Source organism: Crotalus tigris, unplaced genomic scaffold (genome assembly GCF_016545835.1).
Source record: "Crotalus tigris isolate CLP2741 ecotype Arizona unplaced genomic scaffold, ASM1654583v1 scf7180000017573.2180621, whole genome shotgun sequence".
Classification (NCBI taxonomy): Eukaryota; Metazoa; Chordata; class Lepidosauria; order Squamata; family Viperidae; genus Crotalus; species Crotalus tigris.
Window position 1 is genome coordinate 1,031,054 of NW_024096483.1, and position 22,518 is coordinate 1,053,571.

A 22,518-nucleotide genomic window follows, 5' to 3' on the forward strand; every position below is an offset into this window, starting at 1 on the left:
TACATTAAAATAGCCCAAAACTATCAAATAAAAAATGAATTCTTTCAACATCAGTTAAATACAATCCTAATATCATATTGCTTTAGAATATTTTAGAGGTAATATTGGGACAAGGAGGTAAAGCTAAGAAGAAGAAAAAAACTCAGGTGACCTTTCTCAGCCAATTCCAAACAGAAAGATAAAAATCACCACCACCACCACCACCACCACCATCACCATCATCATCATCATCTACCTCTTTCCAGCAAATGTGAAATCTCTCCAGACAAAAATTAGTGTAGTTTCTTTTGGGGGGTGGAGGACCAAGTTCAATAGAAGGAGTCACTTGGAACTATCTATTTCTCAGGCCTATTTTTCAGTGTACTTGTCTTGCCTCCTGTGTAATTCTCATGTTGCCACAGAACTGAACAATGTCCAGGAAAGCAAACATAGGCCTGCAGCTTTAGCTATAAAGAATATCATGTTAATCTCTACCTGCATTGACCACAATGTTCTTATTCCTAATATTAGACTGCAGGAAGTTCCTGGTCTCCATTCTAATAACTCTAAATCATAACTCTTGGCAACTTTAAGACTTGTGGATGGCAACTCTCAGAATTGCCTGCCCATGCTGGCTGAGGAATTTTGAGAATTGAAGTCCACAAATCTTAAAATTGCCAAGGTTGGATACTCCTGCTCTAGAAAATATATGCATGAATGTGGGTACAGTAAATATAAATTCAACACAATCTGTCTTGTGCCCTAGATTTCCTCAGTCCCTTTTCAATGGCTCTTTGTTTCAACAAAAGAGTCAGCAACTAACCTGGAGAGGAGGCCTGGTAAATGATTGTGTTTTCGTGTCTTTCTGGAACGACAGTGTGACACACAGCCAGCAAAGTGAGGAATTCTTTGATGTGCATAGATGTGGGCTGAAATGCAAGGGCCATGTTAGTCGAATGAATGTGACCTGTGACACTGTGAAAAAACTTCAATTTGCTGTTAGAGACAGAGAGCAAATAAAGTGGCTGGATGCTACTTCACCTCTGTTATTTTTCAAAATGATAATTATGTTATATAGCTTATTGGATTTCAGCCAAGTAAAAACCAATAAACTGTATAATGTAATTATCTAAGGTAAGAAGATAAGAAGAGCTTTGCCAGGTGAGATCAATCGTCCTCTTTGTTTCTTGTCTTGCCTTGCCTTCATTGTTCGTAAGACAAGAATATCACCTATCCTCCTGATACATGTCCTCAGCACAAGCTTGGTCTGCTAACACAAAGCAATCTACTTTTCCCAGCAAAGCCGGGCCTGGAGAGACATCCCATAATTTTCCTGCATTACAGTTAAATCAATTATTTAGTTTGTTTTTGTCTATGTTCACAATTTACAATAGATTCCATCATCCAATTTTCTGAGAACAATGAGGACAATTTTATCACATCAGCTCTTCTACAAAGCTGCTATTCACTCTTTGATGGACAATCAGCAGTGATGCTATATTTATTTTACTGCTGAATATAAAACCAAATGGTTTAAGCCATTATCTCAGAGTTATCTGTAAATACCAGCCATGGAAAGAGGGATGGATGGAAGATTCACTCATATGGAAATAATCCCCAAAAAGGGATGGGTCACATGGTTTCTCTCTAAGCTACCCAATAAGCACATTTAGTACAAGACACTAAGCCTGGCTTAAGGCAAATCATAGCTAGAGTACTTACACCCAGAGAGGGCATCAGATTATATAGCAAATCACTTTCTGGTCACCATCTCTATCAGCCAGAATCCCCGTCATATTTCCATCTGAACCTTTCCCCACTCTCTTGATTTTTTTAATTTCATTTCCCTGCACACTTAGGAAAGTGAAAACAAAGGAGCATTGAAAAACACCATTACTGCAGCCAGAGAAGCACCATTTGTAGCCATTCTGATTCTTGTTTCTAGGTCTGGAGACCAGAAGGAGAAGCTAATAGCATTACTTCAACGTAGAAGACACAAAGGCCACCGCCAAGGTAAACTGAGCTATTGTTGACTAAAACTGTAGTTGTGATAAAAGTACTTTTGATTAACCATAAGTTAATCCATGATTCTAGTTAGTATATATCACACTAGGGGGAACCATGGGATATGATGTGTGATGTGATCTAGATCATAGAGGAAGAATATTGAGGCCACAAATGAATAATTCATATCCAAATGTTTTATGAATGGGTCAATGACTGCAATAAAGATTTTAGCAATAATTCATGCAAAAATTCTGAAGAAAGGCCTTACATGATCAGTCTCTATGTTCTGCAGTAGCCTTGGATCATCAAATTCACAAGATTCACTAGTAGGAGGTGGAAGCTGGCTAAGAATATAATTAAAAAAGTGATAAGATTGCTGAATAGGTGCATTTCTATTAAATACATATATTATGGCATTGTAAATGATCAGTCTAATAATCAAATACTAGATACATTTATCTGCTTTTTATCAGAAGAGTATTTCCAATGACAATCAAGCTTTCCTAGTGACAGAGTCTTTTGTTTTCAGAGTTATATCCTATTTCACTCCACGGCATGTTTCATTGCGTATATTTCTTTATTTATCTACTGCTTTCCAGTTAGGATGAACTCAAACCTCTATTTTATTTTATTCATTTTATTAAGAAAATTTATACGGCCACCCAACTTACTCTCTTAGCCAGGATGGGGGATTCTGAGAATTGAATTTAACACGTCAGAAGTCCTTCAGCCAGGAGAGGATGTCATAAAAGAATACAAGTCCTCTTTTTTTCTCCAAGGCTCCTCCTGTATGTGCGGTATGTTTTCCTATTGTTCAACCTCCCAAAGCCCCCAAGAGCAGTACGTCTCCCCAAAGTGCCTAATCCTGAGCCATCCTACAGGCCTACAGTTAAACAATTACACTTTACTAGTACCAAATATTTATTTACCTGAAATCTTCTGATGAACATTCTCTTGCCAGTTCTGGGAAGTGACTAAACAGGAAAAAAAATGAAATACAATTGATGGTATGTCTATCCTGATTATAAGACAATTATAATCACTCTCCAAAGATGCCTCTTCCATGCAAATGCAAGTGAATCAATTGTGGGGACTGCATTCAACATTCTATATAGAATTAAATCTTTCCTGCTGCCTAGAAATTGGACTAATGTTACAATTCTGTGCTTACTGGCTACATTTAATAGGACTTCTTTCCCAAAATGTCTGCTCAGAATTGCAGCCACAACATAGTTAGTTGTGACTATGACCACAATAAAGATTGGGAAATTCATCATTAAGCAATGTGATCATTAAATTAGGCATCCCACCTGATGGGTCATTAAGTGAATCATGGTGGTCATTAAGCAAGATATCATGTAACCATGACTTGTGACTTCCATTAATTTTGCTTGTTGGAAGCTGGCTAGGGCATTGCAAATGGTGAACATGTGACCATGGGATACTGCAACCATCATGCATGAGTGATGTTAAATTACCAAGTGCCCAAACCGTCATTAAAGGTTCCCGGGGAATACTGTGATGGTCAAAAGTGCAAGGACCAGTTGGAGGTCACTTTTTTCAAGCACCCTTGTGATTTTGAATGTTCACTAAACATTCGCTGTAGCTTAAGGACTACTTAAAATACATCCAGGAGAATTGAGGGGAGTTAAGATTCTGAAAATGCAGGAGTAACATCAACTCTCTACCTGGTGCACAATACATTAGCTAAAAACATGACCCTATGACTATGCAGTGTCACAGTATGCATACAAACCTAGTGGTACATTTTAGTTTTGCATATCATGTGGACTCAAACTGATTAATTTAGAAAACCATGAAGGCAGGTGTTAACCTATTGTATTAACATGATCAAAATAGTCTCTGTTGCCTATCTTTGCACATCTAACAAAAGAAAAACAATCCTATGCCATCAAAATTTATTTACATTATATTGCTTCAAACTGTATTCTATGTTTGTATCTCCATCTAATAATACATCCAGGTTGACAATTTTGGAACCTCTGAGGCAATTAGACATCCTAATTTTAACAAATGGTGAGCTACTTCAGTTTGCGTCCATCTTATTGTTCTTTGCTGGGGGTGGGTAGATTTTGCTACTTTAAACTATGAAATTGTTGGTCTTTTATTTCCAAAATTAACAATGTTGTAAGTAAAATTAAAACCATTAGAAAATTATAGAGTTACACAAGCAATGTAAGATAATATCAATATAATAAAAATGACTCCTTAAGCTTACAAATGGTACATACCCATATGTTACTCCAGCAATACTACATTTCTTAAAATTCATAATATTGCATGTTAAGGTGCCTGTTTTATCAGAGAACAGATATTTAACCTAGGAGAGAAATGATATATACTATTATGAATAAAACAAAATAGAGAATCTTTGAAAATACTGGAAATTAAAGCAGTTCTAAAGTGTATTCTCAAAGTGTTCACTGGAGCCCTGAGATAAATGGACAAACATACAATGAGGCCTGATTCATTTAAGTACTGTTTAACACACTCTTTCCCAAACAGGTGTTTCCGATCTGTCAAGTATCCAAATTCCATAATTCCCTGCCAGATTGGCTGATCCTGGGAAATGTCTATCAATACATATCAATACATTCCAAATACACATTGGGAAAGCCTTAGTGACTAGTTCTTCAACTAAATGTGCACTTAAGCAATCTATTGCAAAATGTACAGCAATTTATCTTAGCCAAGAGCTCAGTATACAACTGTACAGCACCAGATTTTGAACTAAATATACGGTCTAACGGATAAGAACAAAGACTCTCTTGTTAGGTTACTGAATGAGAATCAAGAAAGGCCCAGGTTTTAAATTGAACCTCCAGAAGTTTTTGTCTCACAGGAATTCTGTGAGAATTAAAGCTGAATCAATTATTCAGTCTGTTTTTGTCTTTCTATGTTCACAAACTTGAATTTTGAAGATAAAAATAAAACGTAAATATATTATTTTTGTGAAATGAATTAAAATAACAGGTATAAGAAATCATATAAAATAGATTCCCTGAAAATGCCACATGAATGAGTAGGTCTTATTCAAATTAGTAGTAAGTTTCCTGTATAAAGAATCTTAAGTAGACTTAAATCCAATTAACATTCTTATAGTCAGTAATTTCACTAATTTACTAAGCTACCTGAAAACAAATCCAGTTCTCATTAGCTGAGCGTCTACCAAAATATGTGATGAGGGGTACTACGTATAGCTTAACCACATAACTGGCATGGCCCAATAAAATGAATTAATGAAAAATTTAGTCCAATGGGAATTGGAGAACCACAGATTTTCCCACTCTTGATTATAGGTTGTGGCTGGATCATCTTACAGATTGCCATTAAAAATCAGATGCCTGCAAATTCATCTCAAACTGATTCACAGATTTAATATATGGAATGACAGTCTCTTTTTGTTATGATGCCATCCCATATCCTTACCTGGCCAAGTTCCTCATTAAGATTTGAAGTTCTGGCCATTGCAGGTGTATCATTTTCAGTATAATACATATCTATGTCCTGAAAACAAGCAAAAAAAAACCCTTATTCATTGTATGCTAGTTTTATATTGTTCTGTTTATATGTACTAGTTTTTATTATTTTTAAACTTAGTCATTTTAGAAGAAAAAAGAGTGAACAAAAAAGCAAAAGAGAATAATTGGTACAAAAATACAGTAAGTGAACAAAGGGAATACCAAGAAGGTACAGCTGGTACTCAGCGTATTTTTGATTAGAAAGTAGAAAACACTGAAATCTCTTTCAATCAAGATTCCTGAAACCAAGACATTACTTCCCGACACCAAACTGAACTACAAAGTGTGATGGGTCAAATGACACATTTGATTTTTACACAACATGTAAATAACTATTATTGCTTGGTTATTTCAACCAATATTGGAATCACCTATGTGTAATTTCGGCGTATTTTAACCAGTTGCAACCTGGTCCAGTAAATTATAATTATCAGGAGAGACAGAAAGTTACCTGCCCCAGAAATCTGTAATTTATTTTGCATATGAGGAGCTTCATTATTAACCCTGAAAACTGTACTTATTTTTACACATAAAAAATCCTACTTCAGGCTCTCCTTGCAATTGAAGAATTACAATGGATAGGGAGATATAAGTGCCATATTTTTACAGATTTTACTACTATTAAAAGCCTAATAACCTAAAATTCGTCTCTCATTGTTATGCTGTTAAATTAAATTGCATCTAATTGTACATACCCAATTTATAAAAAGAGCCTGAGTAAACTTCACAACTTCCAGAGTCACCAGTAGACTGATGGGAATGAGGTTGTTGTACAAGATTATAAAGGTGAGCAGATTATATCCAAAATTGGTGGATAGGACTTCTGTGGGCCAAAACAGCACAGGCAGAGGAAAGAGTTAGAGAAAGAGAAGATACATTGACTACACACCTGATCAAGTTCAACATATGATTGTGTAATTCCCAAAGAAGTGGAACACACAGATTGGGAAATTGCTATCAATTCATGTAAAAAAAAATAATAACATTAAGAAACAAGATTTCTGAAATGACAAAGCTTTCACTATTGACCTTGCATTATGAATATGGTTTAACAATTTCATGTTAAGCTTTTTAATACATGGCTGCTAAGATCCAAAATCAGTAAAATACTTGTGTCTAATATTTGCATATTGCAATCAGGGCTGAACTGAACATCCTATCAATTACTTGAAATACCAAATAAACCAAGATGACAACTAAAATGGGACAATTTGGAGTGTATATCTCATTTCTGATTCAATTTATCCTGAGATTCAATTGTGTTCATGTTGACACAATATAAGGCAGTGGACTTCTAAAATACTTTGAAAACAGGTCCAAAGGTATTTGGGGGAGGGGAACAGAGAAAACCAAAATTAAGCTCAGAGAGAACAGTGGCACTGTAAAAATTAGAGTTTGTACCAACATTAGGAAGTTATATTAACCAACAAACACTACTATGTGTAGAGATTTGAAAGGGGAAGAATGATGAGAGTATTTTGAAATGCTAATCCATTCTTTTAAGGTGGCCAATTACACACTCAAAGGGACATAATATGCTTGGGTGCTTTTATATGTAAGTTGATGCTTTGGGTGCTTTTAAGTAGAAAAGTGAAATAAAATATTATCAATGCATACTGTATTTGGAAAGAATTATTGTAATCTGAATAGTAAGGAAAGCCTCTACTACTCAGTCAGTTGCCCAGGTACTGATGGAGAATTATAAAGCTTGTGTTGTTTTCCCATTTTGAACCAAACACAGGGCAAATGGTTCTTCACATAAAGGATGCCTTGAAACAATTTTCTTTGTTTAAAAAAAAAGGTACCCACCCTTATAACTATTTTTCACTCAAAAGATAAACCAATATCACTCCAATCAAAATTATTCAGTGAACATATAGAAGATCCTTCACCACTACCAATGGCACTCAAACAATACCAGTCTCTCCAGATATTTTCAGCATTCAGCACAAATGCTTGCAGCTTCAAAAGCTTCAAAAAAACATTTGTCTGAAATGATATCCGGTCTCCTGCTTGAGCAGGGGGTTGGACTAGAAGACCCCCAAGGTCCCTTCCAACTGTTATTCTGCTCCATGCAAAAGGTTGAAAAATTACATGCAGGCCACTAGACTGTTTTATGAAGCTTGGCCATCTGTGGTTATCTGCAGATGATGACACAATCTGAGGAATTTTGTGGGTTGTTCAGTCTTTTCCAACTCACAAAATGCCTTTTTAAGGTGGTTTAATTTTACTATCCAGAGTGAGAAAATGTAGGACATGGAACAAGGAGAGAAGCTGGGGAGGATAATTTGTCTAATTCCAAATAAAAAAGAAGTATATAGGTTTATGGAAAGATGCAGAGACTTTAGCTGTAGCCCAAGAACTGTGAAGTATGCTTGTAGCTCAATGTTCTTAGCACAAAAAATGATGATATCTATAGGTTTATAACTGGCACAAAACTAATAGGCAAAGCTTTGCCCCCCCATATACCCAGAAGGTGTGACAGATTTAAGGCAAATGAAATAACTTTTTCACACAACACAGTTACATTGCAGAATTCACAATGGGATGCCAATTTAAAAGGAGTTTAAACCAATGTACTGAGGCTCAGATTACTATTAGCCACCGTGGCCTAAGTTTCCTTCACAATCAGAAGTAACCAATATCAGATGCTGAGAAGCTGTGTTGGGGGAGTGAATTTCAGTTAAAGGATATAATATACAGTAAGGTTCTTTCATTAAGCACAACATTAAGACTAGCTGGATTTTGGTTAGATGAACTGCAGGTGGGAAATGCAGATGTTACCAGATTTATCACTTTGGTCCTGCATGTATCGTTGCAAAGCAAATATGGCAGTTTGATTTTCTTTGATCTCTTTTCATGAAGTTGCTTGTCTGCCTCCTTTAAATCCATCTATCTTCTATATTTAAGAAATGTATTGCCCTTAACTCCCCTCTCCTCTTTTTTTTTTTTTTTTTTTTTGTTCCCCCTTTGGTCTAATTTTGGTAGATGTTTTCTTACCCAGAAAAAAAAGAGCACCTAGTCCCTGTTATGATGTTATGTTATGAATATTACACCTATTGAAGCTAGCCCAGCTAGCAGCAGCTCTATAGCTGATGAGACCCACTGTCTTTTTTTCCTAAAGTGATTGCATCCAGACAAAGAGTGACTGACCTGAAACAAGAGATGACAAGCAGAGCATACAATGAACAGAACCTATCACAACCAGTAAGACATTTTGTCTCATTACAGAAAAGGTATTCATTTATTGCTATTGTCTGCATCACAAAAGCTTACCATACGCTATTCAGTCTCACCATGAAATATAATCGGGAAGAGCTGCAAATCATTTTGTGTGGATTTTTTGTCCACATATTGGCATTTAAGACCCTGCTAACTCCTTTGTGTTAAATCTGAGGGAAGCTGGCCAAAGACCAGGATAGAAAGCCAAGAAATCACTGAGGGAAAGGAGAGAAGATATATTGCCCCTTTGTCAATAGCAAGAGATAGACAAGGGTGGAGGTACTGTGAAAGTCCATAGACTACTCTGAATAACTTATTTAAACTGGGTTTGTATCCACTTCTTTCCCTTGAAAAGGCAGTCAATGGCTCCAACGTTTCAACAAAACATTGAAACAGAGAATAAAATCATGAAAAAGAATGTAAACAATAAAAAAGGAAAATGAGTGTTAAAACAATTCAGAAAGCCAACTAAAACAGAGCTGCTTGTTATCATCCAGACTAAAGACAGACAAATGCTTTTCCTGTGCTTCACATATGCTTTTCCTGTGCTTCACACAGAAAAAAAAAATCCTTCCCTCCCCTCCCCCATATCCAACAAGCAGGAGCATCTTGAAAGGGGCCTCTCTTCCCATTCTTCATGACCATGGAATGGAAATGGTGGATGCTCAAATGGCAGGCCAAAGCCGCTGTGGCTTTAACGCTTAAGATTAATACCTTAAATTAAGCCTGAAAAACAAGGGACAGTCATTTTTTTCCAGCTGTATTGATATAATCATTAGACAGCAAATCATTAGACATTTTGCATTGATCAGAATTCATAGACAGTTTTCATGGGCAGCCACCTCAGCAATGCTGCTGAGTGGCTAATAGTAACTGATGAGGCTAGATCCCTTTCTCACAGAAGTAAATTTCAATAATGCCAAAAGGAAAGGTATTCCTCTCAGTCTGCTGCTGCTAATTCTGGCTTCCTGTGTGATCTAAAGTAAATAATCACAATACTTTTTTTGAACAAAAGCTAAACTTGAAAGGCTGACTTGCATAACCATCAACTATGGTTTTTTTGTGGATGGAATCTCGCTTATTTTTATTATGTGTTATTATCTGCATATTGTTTTGTTTTTCATGCTGCAAGCCACTCAGAGTTGACTATACCTAAGTCAAATAAATGAAATAAATTCTATACTGTTTGAATGCATAGCTTATAGCACGGGTGTCAAACTTGATCACGTCATGTGACATATCATGATGTATCGTGACATTTTTTGCCTTTGCAGAGCCGAGGTGGGCATGGCCCACCTCCAGCCCGGAGGTCACAGTTTGCTATCCCTGGCTTATAGGCTTCATTGTTTGTGCATTTTAGCCCACTTTGCAGCATTTGTGAAATTCAGGCACCTTCTTCTTTATCATTGTCCATTTAATTGCCTTTGGGAGGTGATTTCTGTCTATACAAAAACAATGTGGAATTTATTTATCAAACGTATATGTCACCCATCTCATTACTGAAGCAACTTTGGGCAGCTTATAAAATGATAATACATATAAATAAATATAAAAATAATTAAAATTCGAAAGAACTAAACAAAGACTAAATGCTCTAAAAATGGATTTTACCATGTGATCCTCTTCACATATTGAAATTCTCCACACATTTCTAATAGACATCAAGAAAACATTTGCTAAGGAAATATAGTGGAAGATACACTAATCTTTTAAGTGAAACTGACCTCTATAGTTGTATAGTTTATTGTTTTATTATTTATTTGTTGATTTCATGGGTTTTGTAAGGACCCACGGTAACTTAAGATAGACAGCCATACAAATGTTTTAAATAAATAATCTTAGCTACCTACTTACTGAACTCACAGAGTAGTTATTTGCATTCCCTGAATAAGGATCAGCTCAAAATACCACTCACCCATCCATCCTGACTTTTTAAATGTCTTTATGGCATATTATTTGTTTAGTATCTTAATGTACAGTACATCCCAGCTTCTCACCCATAAGAAAGCTGGCATGCTGCAAAATAAAGCATAAGCTTTCAGAATTTTTATTTCCAAAACTGCCCTTGAAGCCCACATAGGTCCAATCAACATTCTCATAAAAAAGATGAATGACTGCAGTCATATACTTGGGGAGCATGTAAGTAAGTTCCTCCTATCAAGGAAAAGGAAGCAAGTTTTCTAGGGGTTGGTAATCAGTGAGGAGGAGAAAACACGAATATGTGGCAGGGTACAACTTCATTATAGTCTGTCTGTTTTGGAAACTGTTTTATGACAAGTTCATATCCACTGAGAGCCAGCTTGGTGTGATGATTAAGGCAACAGGCTAGAAACTGGGAGACTGTGATTTCTAGTCCTATCTTAACACAAAGGCAACTGGGTATTTTGGACCAGTAGTTCTCGCTCAGCCCCAAAAAGGAAGCAATAGTAAGCTACTTCTGAAATCTTTCCAAGAAAACTATAGGGACTTGTCCAGACAATTGTCAGGAGTCAACATTGACTTATACACACACATATAGACTGCCCTGGTTGAGACAGTCTATTAGTACTGTGCACACCTTCATGAAAGCCACACCTTTCTGACAGCCATTTTGAAAACAGGACAGTTGCTTCTCACATGGTAGACATTTTCTGAAAGCATTAAAAATACCAACCGGGGCCTCTGTTTTATTTTGTTAATGAGATTCTCTCTCCTTCTTTCCAACTAATTGAAACTGGAAAACTGCTTCTATGCTGGCTGAAGCTATGTACCCTCTCATTCTTTTCTATTTTTTCTTAAATCAAGTAAGGGCTATCATGTTTCAGGCTTCTTCTATGCAATATCCCTACTACATTTCATATGAGAAGATAAAGCAGTATTATGCCAAAAGGAAATCAAACTCAACTCTGCTCTGACTGCACATGTAACTTTACACTCTGATCAAATTAGACAACCAACACAATGAGTGCAAGTGTTTTTCTTTGGCACAAATCCATAGCTAGTTCTTTCAGGCTAAAACACAGAACAATAAGAGAGATGCAATACACCAAATTGTAAATGAATAGGGTTTTGGAGATTCAGATCATGTTTACCATTTACATGTTTGGGAAAGTAAGGCAGCTGGTTTGCACTAAACTTCAGGTGCTTTTTGTAGGTGCATCAATCTGAAGAATCGTCACTTTCTTAAGCTGAAAATGATGTTTTTGGTTTCAAGATAAGAGCATATTTATGTACACCCAGTCTTTGCTCACCATTGGAATCAAAGTACCAAATGACTTCTCCATGTGTTCTGTTCCACAGTAAGGCACCCACAGAACTCACTAAAGCCATGATGAGAAGGATGCAAAACAAAATGAGAATCTGCATATTGGTAACTTTTTCTACATTTGTTCTCTTCAGTGGAGCTTTGGTTGAATTCTGGAAAGGATCAGCCACAGAATTGCAATGATTAATTGTGCTCACAAAAGGAATAATAAAAACAAGATGAAATTACAGCCAGACATTATGAAAGTTTTACATCCATCATTAAAAACCAAAGCGATGTTTCTCTTTATTCTTTCCTTCTATAATAGCTATCAATTTAAAACACAGAATGCCACCTGCTTTGCACTAGTAGCCCAGCCTTCTCCAATCCAGTGAGACTTCCAAATGTGTTGTACCAGATAGTTCAACACTTCTGGATAGCATCAAACTGGAGAAAGTTGAAACAGACATACCAAGAGAGAGAAGATTAGCTGTGTTTACACAACACACTTAACTAGACCTTCTGGTTGCATTTCCACAACTGCCAATCTAGGTTTGTTTTTTATTGCTTAGCTTGGACTGCAGAGTCAACCTGTTTGTGGTTCACTATGTATTGTGCCAATGTGGACAGCAGATTTACCAATTAAGCTTCTGGAATATAGTTCATGAGATGAGGGTGATTATACATCCCTGATGAATAGCAATCTGTAAGGAGTAGCTGAATGGGCAGAATCTCCCTTAAAGAAGCATAAGGACCTTGCTGTAATTGGAGACCAGTCCCTAATTATTTTAACATTTTAACTATAGCTTGCCATTTACTAGCCAATTTATTAAGACTACCTTTCTATAGCTCCGTGTGCACATACATACATGCACTCTGTACAAATATAGTTGCATTTTCTCCAAAAAGTTAAACACTGCAATCTTCTAATTTCTACAAACTTCACAATTACTACAGCTCAGTTTAAAAGACAAACAAACATGCAAGATTTACAATAGATCTGCCAACTGATGCAGGATTCCAGAAATTATTATGCCTAATATTACCATTTTTCAAGGCATAATTTCAAATGTTGCTTTTAACTTGGAAAATCCTACATGACCAAGAACTTCATTCTCTCGTTGTCTTGGTATAAATTTATGCATACATTAACATACGTAGGCAATGTCCTGTTAGAAATGATGTCACATTCTGACATCAATGTTCCTTCAAAACTCTGGAGTGCATTCCCTCAAGGCTTATTCACATGTTTTCTGATTTAGAAAAAGAAGTCAAGCTATTTCTCTTAAGCCAGATCTGATCAGTTTGAGTTGGTTTTAACACTGATATTTATTGTTTATTTATTGACATTTTTATTTTTTATGGTATGTTTTATTTTATTTTTTATTTTCATTAGCCTTAGATGCTATATAGGCAAAAAAGTACGATCTAAGTCTTAAAATACCCAAATAATTAAACTACAGAAATATACTTGAAATCATTGCTGGACTTGTTAAGACTTATAAACATGTTAAGACTTATAAACAGATCAAGAGATACTTACCTGCATAAGTTTTGTGTCATGTCCTGTATAGACAACTATTCCTAAAACCCACTGAGTGTTCCTTAGTTGTGCACCTCTTAGTAAAATCTGATCAGGTCCAATTGGAACTGGACTGATGATAAAGCAGAGAAAAAGTAAGCTAGAAGTTTACAGTATAATAAAAAACAAAATATAGGTTTTGTAGAGCAAGCAGTAAATGAAGTTGTAGCTATTTATTTTATTTATTATACAAATTTATATAGCCACCCAGGTGGCTATACAAATATAGGTTACTCTATATAAGTGGCGCCGGACAGCTTACAAACTTTTAAAAATCTACCATATAATAAAAATCCATTTAAAAAACCCATCTGACCCACCCCCAATGGCAGCAACACACAATCAAATCTATTCCTATCATTACTGCTAAAATATTGTTATTTCAAAAAGTTCTTTATGGCCTATTAAAAAAACCCTCTCATGATGACATGCAATTAAAATGCCAATAAAATCAACAAAAAACCCTAATACACAATAAATCAAATCAAATCAAAATCAAAAATTAAAAGCAGTATACTAAAAATGCCACAGAAATAAAATGCCATCAATTCAGCAGAAAGCAGTTAAAGTACAAAGCAAAAGGCCTAACAGGATCTATCATATTTTACCCATCATATTTCGTACTACTTGAAGTTTCCGGACTGTCTTAAAGTGTTATCATCAATATTTCATATTGACTCAATCAATTCATTCGGCATCATTCTGTCAAACACTAGGGATATACGTAGCAATTAGGATTCGAAGACGTAACTTTCTCTGGGTTTTATCTTATGTTTTTTTAATAGAAAATAACTTTCATTTGATAAAGAATTAAATTAACAATCTTCTTGTTCACACTGTTTGCCATACCCCATCACCAGATTTTATGCACAGGGGAATACAGCTACTTTTGAAAGAGGTCTGGTCATGCAAGTGTTTGGGGGTGGGTGGGGAAATATCAGTTGCTTTCATATCAACTGAATACCTTTGATTTTCAAGGCAAAGATTTCCAGTGAAATCATAGAGGTGACGATTAGGTCCTTCACACTCTATCTTCCCAGATATTTTCATCAAGTCTTCTTTTGATTGGAGGTTAGCAGTCTGAATCAATCCCTGTATAGAACCAAGCCATAGATATATCTGACAACATATCTATTCTCTTTCACAAATTAGGAACATATCTTCCTAGTGGAACCTATAGCCTACAGCTAGCTTCCAGTTTCTCTCAGCATGGACCACCTAGGATGATAAAAGGAAGCATTCCAACTCCCACAGAACTTCAGAATCCTCACCAGTATACAGAGCTCATACTCTGGCTTCTCTAAAGTCATTCCATCCTGATTCTATTCTGGCTAATAGAATGATATTTTTGCTCATGCTTGGCAAGAAACATATGAAACCAGATGAAAAAACCACTGTAAAAATATAAGAATGTTTCTGCTTTTCAATAAGAGCTAGAGATAAACTCTCTGAAAGCTCCTAAAAATGCCTCTACATACTGTGTCCCAAGCCACAAATGGTCCTAGGAAAAGAGGGAGAATATGTAGACTAATTCTGATTTCCCTCACTGCCAAGAAAGATTCTCAGTCTAAGCCAGGGGTGGGGGACCTTGGCTCTTTTATGACTTGTGGACTTCAACTCCCAGAATTCCTGAGCCAGCCATGCTGGCTCAGGAATTCTGGGAGTTGAAGTCCACAAGTCATAAAAGAGCCAAGGTTCCCCATCCCTGGTCTAAGCTATAGTTTAATAAAAGCCAATGCTCAACGAACAAAATTTTCATAAAATGCAAAGGTCCCAGACAAGATACATAATTCTGAATAATGTGGATCTAGAACAAAAGCATCTCTATAATTGCAATCTTGCAAAGATCTTCTAGAATGACTCCTCAATATGCCCCATACTCTGTTGTCTTAAAATGAACAAGTACCTCTAGATCAGCGTTTCTCAATCTTAGCAACTTGAAGCCGTGTGGAATGCAACTCCCAGAATTCCCCAGGCTGGCTGGAGAATTCTGTGAGTTGAAATCCAAACAACTTGAAGTCACCAAGAGTAAGAAATACTGGTCTAGATGCCTCTTTAAGGAAAAAAGAAGAAGCAATGTTCAGATCTCGATCTACAATCACATCATGCAGCTAATATTGCAAGAGAGCCCTAGCTATTTTCCAAGTTATCACTTCATCACATTCAAACACCAAAACAAAATTTAATATTACCTGTCGTATTTTAAGGTTCGTCTCTCCATCAAGATTAGATGTTTCAATATAACACATTGCCTGAGGTTCACTTTAAAAAAAAGTAACAAAACAATCATCTTTAAAGACAATCTTGAAAAAGAAAGGTGACCAGCTTTCCAGAATCATAATTTTATACCTGCTTTCCAGAACCCTTATTTTATTCAACTACTGATTTTATCCCCCAAATTATTATTATTTTTACCAAAAGTATTTAAATAATGAGACATTTTCTTTTTTTTAGTAGGCACATATTTTTAAAAATGTAGTTTATCAGAAAAAGCACTACCTCAACCGCATGCAAACTCTGGTGAACTGAGGCCTTTTATAAAGGAACATACTAAATAAAATACACCTGACGCTTTTAACACAAGGCTGTGTGGAGGGGGCTAAAGGAGGGGTTTACCCTAGCCCTTTATTTTAAAAAATAGTTGTATCAAATTTAACAGATTACTTTTTGGTTGTTTGGTCATTTCAACAACTCAGCCCTAACCGGCTTTTATAAAGTTCCGGTAAAATTACAGAATAATTGCATTTTCTTAAAAGAAGGGGACACTTGGTTATCAGTTCACAATGCAAAAATATGGATTTCCAGTTTTAATTTATTAGGTAGATCACTATGAACATTTTGTCATCTTTCAAACTTCTATAGCTCACATCCGGTACTAACCATGACCAGAAGTTTGTGGTATAAATATTACTTTCCTGAGGAAATTTCTACATCTTCTCATATTATATTACCATCAGAAAATACACTTGGTAAGTAAGAAAGGGTGTAGCTTTCTCTTACAAAGAAAGGTCTTTGTGTACAAAGAAAGGTCAAAATTTGATTAGGGAGGAACACTGAACTATAATGAAATCTATATTCCCGAATGAATAATAGATGATGAGAATTGTTGGAGATCCAGTCTGGTGTAGCAGTTAAGGCACCAGGTAGAAACCAGGAGACTGCGAGCTCTAGTTTGGCATTAGGTACAAAGTCAGCTAGGTGAACTTGGGCCAATCAGCCTCTCTCAACCCTAGGAAAGAGGCAATGGTACCTTATTCTTTTTATGCATATCTCATAATTCAATTATTGTTATTTATTTGTTATCATGAAATGTTTATGTAAATGTATATGGGCAGTCAAAGCTTTTTGTCTTGATATTAAGTGTACAGGTATTGTGTGTGTGTGTGTGTTTGTGCGTGTGTGTGTCTAGTTCAGAAACTTTTGAATCTTAAAAAGAGCAAGCATTTAAAATTTAAAGTAGAACAGTTTATTCCTATGAAGAAATCTGTGGGCACAATCCCTTGCATACCTCATGGCTGGACTATTTGGAGGAGGCAAACAGTTGTATTTTCTGATTAAGGAAAGACCTAAAAAGGTCATGGAACAATAATGTTCCCCACTAAAAGGCACCCACCAAGAGAAAGGAAATTCAGAGAAAATGGTAGAGAAGCAAATGTTTTCCTTAGAGCAGGGGTCCCCAACCCCCAGTCCATGGACCAGTTCCAGGCCGTGGCATGCCAGCAACCGGGCTGTACAAACAAGCAAAACTCCATCCACGAGATGCAGGCAGTATACAAAACCACACATCCTCCGGTCCACGGAAAAAATCTCTCTTCACGGAACCGGTCCCTGGTGTCCAAAAGGTTGGGGACTTCTGCCTTAGAGGAAGAAAAGTTTTAAAGTGACACAAGGCAAACAGGAAGACAGTTTTAAAGGAAGCTAGTTATTCTTTCAATCAGGGAGAGTTTTCAATTTCGATACTATTTAGACGTGTGGCATTAGCTAGTAAGGTCAGGAAATATTTGTTTTCTTTGCATGCTGCCCATTTCTGAAAGAACCTATCCATCTGGGCAAAAAATAAGGTAGAAATTATCTTTTGTTGGAAATGTTAGCTTTGTAAACATTCATATGCACTGTATCTCATTTAACAGAAGAAAATAATGTGGAAATTTTGCAATTCTATGATTTCACTATTGTAATATGTGTTGGAATATGTCAATGTTTTAAATTGGTACTATTAATTTTATGTATGTTTATATTCAATAGGCTGGTTACAAGAGGTTAAAATCAAATTAATAAACATTATCATTATTATTGAATGGTCCAAGAGAAGAGGTCATAGAACTAGGCTTTGTCAATGCCCGAATGGAAAATTGTTCAGAAATCTGCAGAATTTCACCCTAAAAATGGGGGGGGACAATTAAAATGCAAATGCTAATCTTCCTTCTCATTTGGCTAATACTTATTGAAATTAGCGTAGTGTACATCAACCTTTTGGGCCTTGTGTTGTAAATAATATAAAATGAAGTGAGGGAAGAGGAAGTAGAGTTTCATCCTGTACTTTACTGGATTTTTTAAAATTACAATGTGCTTTAAAACCTCAGTTCAACAGAAGCCCAAGTTGACATACGTTCCGGAGAGCTGACCTGGTCGATAAAATGATCATGTCTGCTGGGAGATGCTGCCCGTTGGTGACCTTCGCAAAGTCTGCCACTGCCACCTGGTGAGCAGCGGCAAGAGTGCAGCAGAAATAGGAAAAAGAGAAAAACAGAGAAAGCCCATCCTATGATTAGTTAGCTAATTACCAACAAAGGAAGAAAAGATCAGGTTGCTTACCTGAAACCGACGTTCTCTGAGTAGAATTCAAAGTGTGAATTCAAACTGATGAAGATCTGAGCCTGCACAGAACTGGTGTGTGACAAATCCTATTGTTTTTTTTTTTTATATGGCACAATACTACTGCCCTTAAGGCAGGGGTGTCAAACTCAATTTCATTGAGGGCTGCATCAGCATGGCAGTTGCCCTCAGAGGGCCAGGTGGATGTGGCCAGGATGGGTGCAGCCTACTGGGTGGGCGTGGATGGAGTGGGTGTGGCCTACTGGGTGGGCATGGCTAGCTCTACATCGTTCGCGTCAAGGGTGCCTGTGGGGGCTTAGGCAGGAGTGGGATAGATCTGAGGGTCTCTGACAGAAGGGGGTGGGACCAGGGCAAGTGCCAAGGCATGGTCCACTGGAGGAGCCTCACTGTTCCTCTCAGGGTGGGGGGGGCTGGATGGTGGTGCGGGCTGCCCAGCCTGGCCCTTGAGCACCCATGCACCAAGCCCAGCCCCACTTCCTCAAGGCTGCTGCTCAAGGTTCTCCTGGTTCCTTGCTGTTTCCAGACAGCCTTGTGGAGCTAAGACTGAATGAGTTTCAGCATAGATGGCCACCATAAAATTATACATTGGCTTCCAGCTGGCCTGGGCCTGGGCCAAGGCAGAGGGGGCCGTTCCCTCACTGTTTCCAGGATTGCTTCGCGGGCCACATGAAACCACTTTGCAGGCCGCATCCGGCCCCCGGGACTTGTGTTTGACATGTCTGCCTTAAGGCATCTGTTAATTTGCACCCCCGTTGAGACAAAAATCACCTTTGCACCCAAAACTTTCCCGTATTATTCATCTGATAAAATGCCACAACTGCATTATAGAGTTTTAATTCGGAGGCTGATCTGGTGAAATTTCAGCCTGTAGCTGGGCTGTGTCACTGGAACAAAAATGAGGCAGATTCCATGCAGGTAGCTTCTGACCTAGACACCAGGGATTCAGGGGTTGACCTGGGAGAGTGCCCTAAAATACAGCCACAGATAAAGAGGACCGAACAGCAGAGAACTGCGTGACTCCTTGAAAGTCGAGACAAATTCAGGAACACCCCTACTTTTTGACCTCCATTCCTCATTTTACAGTCCTCGTTTCACTGTTTCTTGCCTATTATGATAGAATGATGGTTTGGTTCAGAGCAGGGGCGTATTAGCCATTATAGAAAAAAATAAGCTGGGAAAATAGTGAGTGTGATTAACAACTCTGCCTTGTTTGGGTTAAATATAAGTTGAAGTAGAGGAAAGGTTTCACAAGTTTTTAGGAATGATATCAGTCCTTCAAGATAGGTAAAGTCAAAAAACAGGAACTGCCATTATTTTTAGAATGTACTTTTATGCAGTTAAAATATTGTTATTACAGAATATTGAAAGCACATCAAAGCCTTTGAAGAGAGTTGCTATTATAAGCCACAGACAAGAACACAGCCTTTTGTTGAATACAGATTTCTATCTAATTTATGTTTCTCAGTTTAAGTGTTATCTTGTACTCTGCTTCTATAAAGGACTGATTTATGACAACCATTAAAGCTTTGAAACTTGCAAATATCCTTTATCTGTATGTTTGCAGCCTAAAGAATAGGATAAACTGGCAAAAACTAATGCCATGTTTGTTTGGAAAACAGATTGGCCAGCAGGTAATTTTCTTGTTTGCTGATTGTAATCAGTACATCATGAATGGAGCTTGACTATTTATTTATTTATTAATAAAATTTATATGCCGCCCAATCCCTAGGGACTCAGGGCGGCGTACAAAATTAAAACAATAAATATAACAATAAAAATGAGTGCATTCATACAACATGTCCCAATCGTGTGTCCCCCCCCCCCCCCGGGGACATCAACCCCAGGCTGCCAGAACAGGAAAGTTTTAATGGTTTTCTTGAAGGCCGGCAATCCACTATGTGGATAACAGTCGATTTTTCAAATACTACAGAGTGCTCAATAAGAGAGGGGGGGAAAGCTTGAATAACACAACCCAAACACAATGTCCAAATGATGTCCTTCAAGCTAGCACCTTTATCACAAGTTTAAAAACACAAGGGTTTATTCAAGCAAGTAATATATGTCTAGAGTTTTCAAGTTTTCCACTACGCTCATTCTCATAGCTGCGGTTTCAGTTTCATAAGTTCCAAAACGGGATTTCTCATTAAAAACCTTTCCTATTTGTAAGACCACATCCTTCTACAGTTACTATGATGTTTTCAGGATGTTTGTAAGATTTTATTAAAGATGCGCATTTTTGTGCTTTGGATATAAAGTTTCAAGGCTTTTTTTCTGTTTTCCCTGGCCTGAATGGGAGAATCCTTACTGGAAAGTCATATTAGAAACTTAGCTTGACTAGTTACAGCAAACTGCAATTATCTTTTATTGAACAGAATTTCAAAGACATCCATCAGAGACATTTAAATTATATCCTCTCCCACTTTTTAACACTCTGCCAGAAATGTCTAGAGATGAACATTATGTGGAAGCCCGATTGCCAAACCTTGTCTCAGCAGGGCTATTGGCTGCTGCTCCTCTTTCTGAAACCAACCCAATAATAGGAGACAAAAGGCAATGAACAACAATAAAGGAAGGGTCGCATTCACAAAAGACTTTTCAAACAAATCTCAGCTACATGTAAATAATCAAATTCATCTTTGTTAGGATTTCTGGGATTAACTCTGATGGGAGAATTAGAAGATATACCTGGAGATGGACTGGTGACAAGAGATGGGTGTTGTTCCTAAGGTTCAACAGGCTGGTAATTATTCTGAATGAAGTTGAATATAAAGACTAGGGTTTTTTTAGAAAAAACAATGAATGGCATGGAGCGGAAGTTATGTTATCATCACCATTTGTGCGTGTGTGTTTATACATACACACACACACACACACACATCATGGTCACTATTATTTTTGTGTTTTGCTCTTGTTTATATTTTTGTTATTAATAAAAAGCAATAAAGCATACAGCTTGCTAGAACTCTGGGGAGAACTAAAGAGGCAGTTTCCCATGGTATTGCATAAAAGCTCATGTTTCCAGGGACTGAAGAGGTCTACTTATTAACACAGACAAAACAAAAGAAAAACTCCAGGCAGAGACTGGTGTCATTTTCAGGATTTGTGAGTTATGCATGCCTTTGAGAAAACATTTAATCTTCATGTGCATAGAGAAAGAGAGAGAGAAAATACCTGGATAAGATCTTGTGACATGGAGATAACTGACAAATCCATAACAAGTCCACAGAAGTGCAATACAAACAGATTTTAATTCAGTTAAATAAGATAACACATGAGTAAGGGAAGATCGAATTTCCAATGTTCAGCAAATTTTAAAATGTTTAGATTTTGATGCAGATCATTTGCACACTTAAGCCTTTTGGGATGCATCTAAAGTGCCTTTTCTGTCCTTTGGCTTTTGGAATTCATACCCTCCAAGGAGGAGGTTAAGATGCAACCATGGGTAAACCTTCCTCATTAGATAGAAAAGAGGGGTAAACCCAGTGCTTTTTTGAAGAAAAAAAAAAAAGGTGCCGGAACTCACACACATCATACAACCCGCCTTGCCTACCCTATAAGGTTCCATCCAAAAAAGGTGCCAGAACTCTGTTCTGGGCGTTCTATGATAAAAAAAGCCCTGGATAAACCATACTTAGTTTAACCACTATCACTATGGAATAGTGAGGATGGGAAGTGAGTTTAATGTCAAAAAGAAAAGAATGAATGGGAATAAATTAAGTGATGATCCCTTTCATGATAACTGAAAGTTACCTTGCAAGGATTCATGGCTAAAATCAGTTCTAATGAAAAACAGTGCACATTCAGCATTGGGTATGGACATTAACTGATAGAACATTTTCCTGCTCTTGGAACAAACAGAATCACTCCCCAAAACTCTATGAAAAAGAAAAGGTATGACTCTGGTCTTCCCTTCTGTTGATATGCCATATCCACTGAAGGCTTAAGGAACATCTTGACTACTTGGGAGTACTTTTAGAAACATACAAAGTTCTAGAACATTTATCTGTGGATTTTCTGTAGTCAGGATTCCCAATTACAGGCATTCTAGAAATAATCTCAGCAACTTTTTTAAAGGAATTATTTATGTAACCTAAGAACTCAGTTCCAGCATAGCAAAAGGCACATCC

General features: G+C 37.0%; 1 protein-coding gene across 4 annotated transcripts in view; it reads right to left on the reverse strand.

Moving 5' to 3' along the window:
• The window catches only part of ATP8A2 (ATPase phospholipid transporting 8A2), a 347,289-nt gene that overhangs the window by 257,386 nt on the left and 67,385 nt on the right, over positions 1-22,518 (reverse strand). For all 4 annotated transcript variants that reach the window (XM_039356441.1, XM_039356458.1, XM_039356469.1 and 1 more), the window contains exons 7-17: positions 18,181-18,254; positions 15,748-15,817; positions 14,520-14,647; positions 13,517-13,628; positions 11,981-12,146; positions 6,224-6,351; positions 5,437-5,514; positions 4,239-4,327; positions 2,916-2,960; positions 2,255-2,330; positions 803-908 (exon numbers count right to left, since the gene is read on the reverse strand). In XM_039356441.1, the coding sequence (XP_039212375.1) occupies positions 803-908; positions 2,255-2,330; positions 2,916-2,960; positions 4,239-4,327; positions 5,437-5,514; positions 6,224-6,351; positions 11,981-12,146; positions 13,517-13,628; positions 14,520-14,647; positions 15,748-15,817; positions 18,181-18,254 (1,072 nt within the window). The remainder of the gene's footprint in view (positions 1-802; positions 909-2,254; positions 2,331-2,915; positions 2,961-4,238; positions 4,328-5,436; positions 5,515-6,223; positions 6,352-11,980; positions 12,147-13,516; positions 13,629-14,519; positions 14,648-15,747; positions 15,818-18,180; positions 18,255-22,518) is intronic.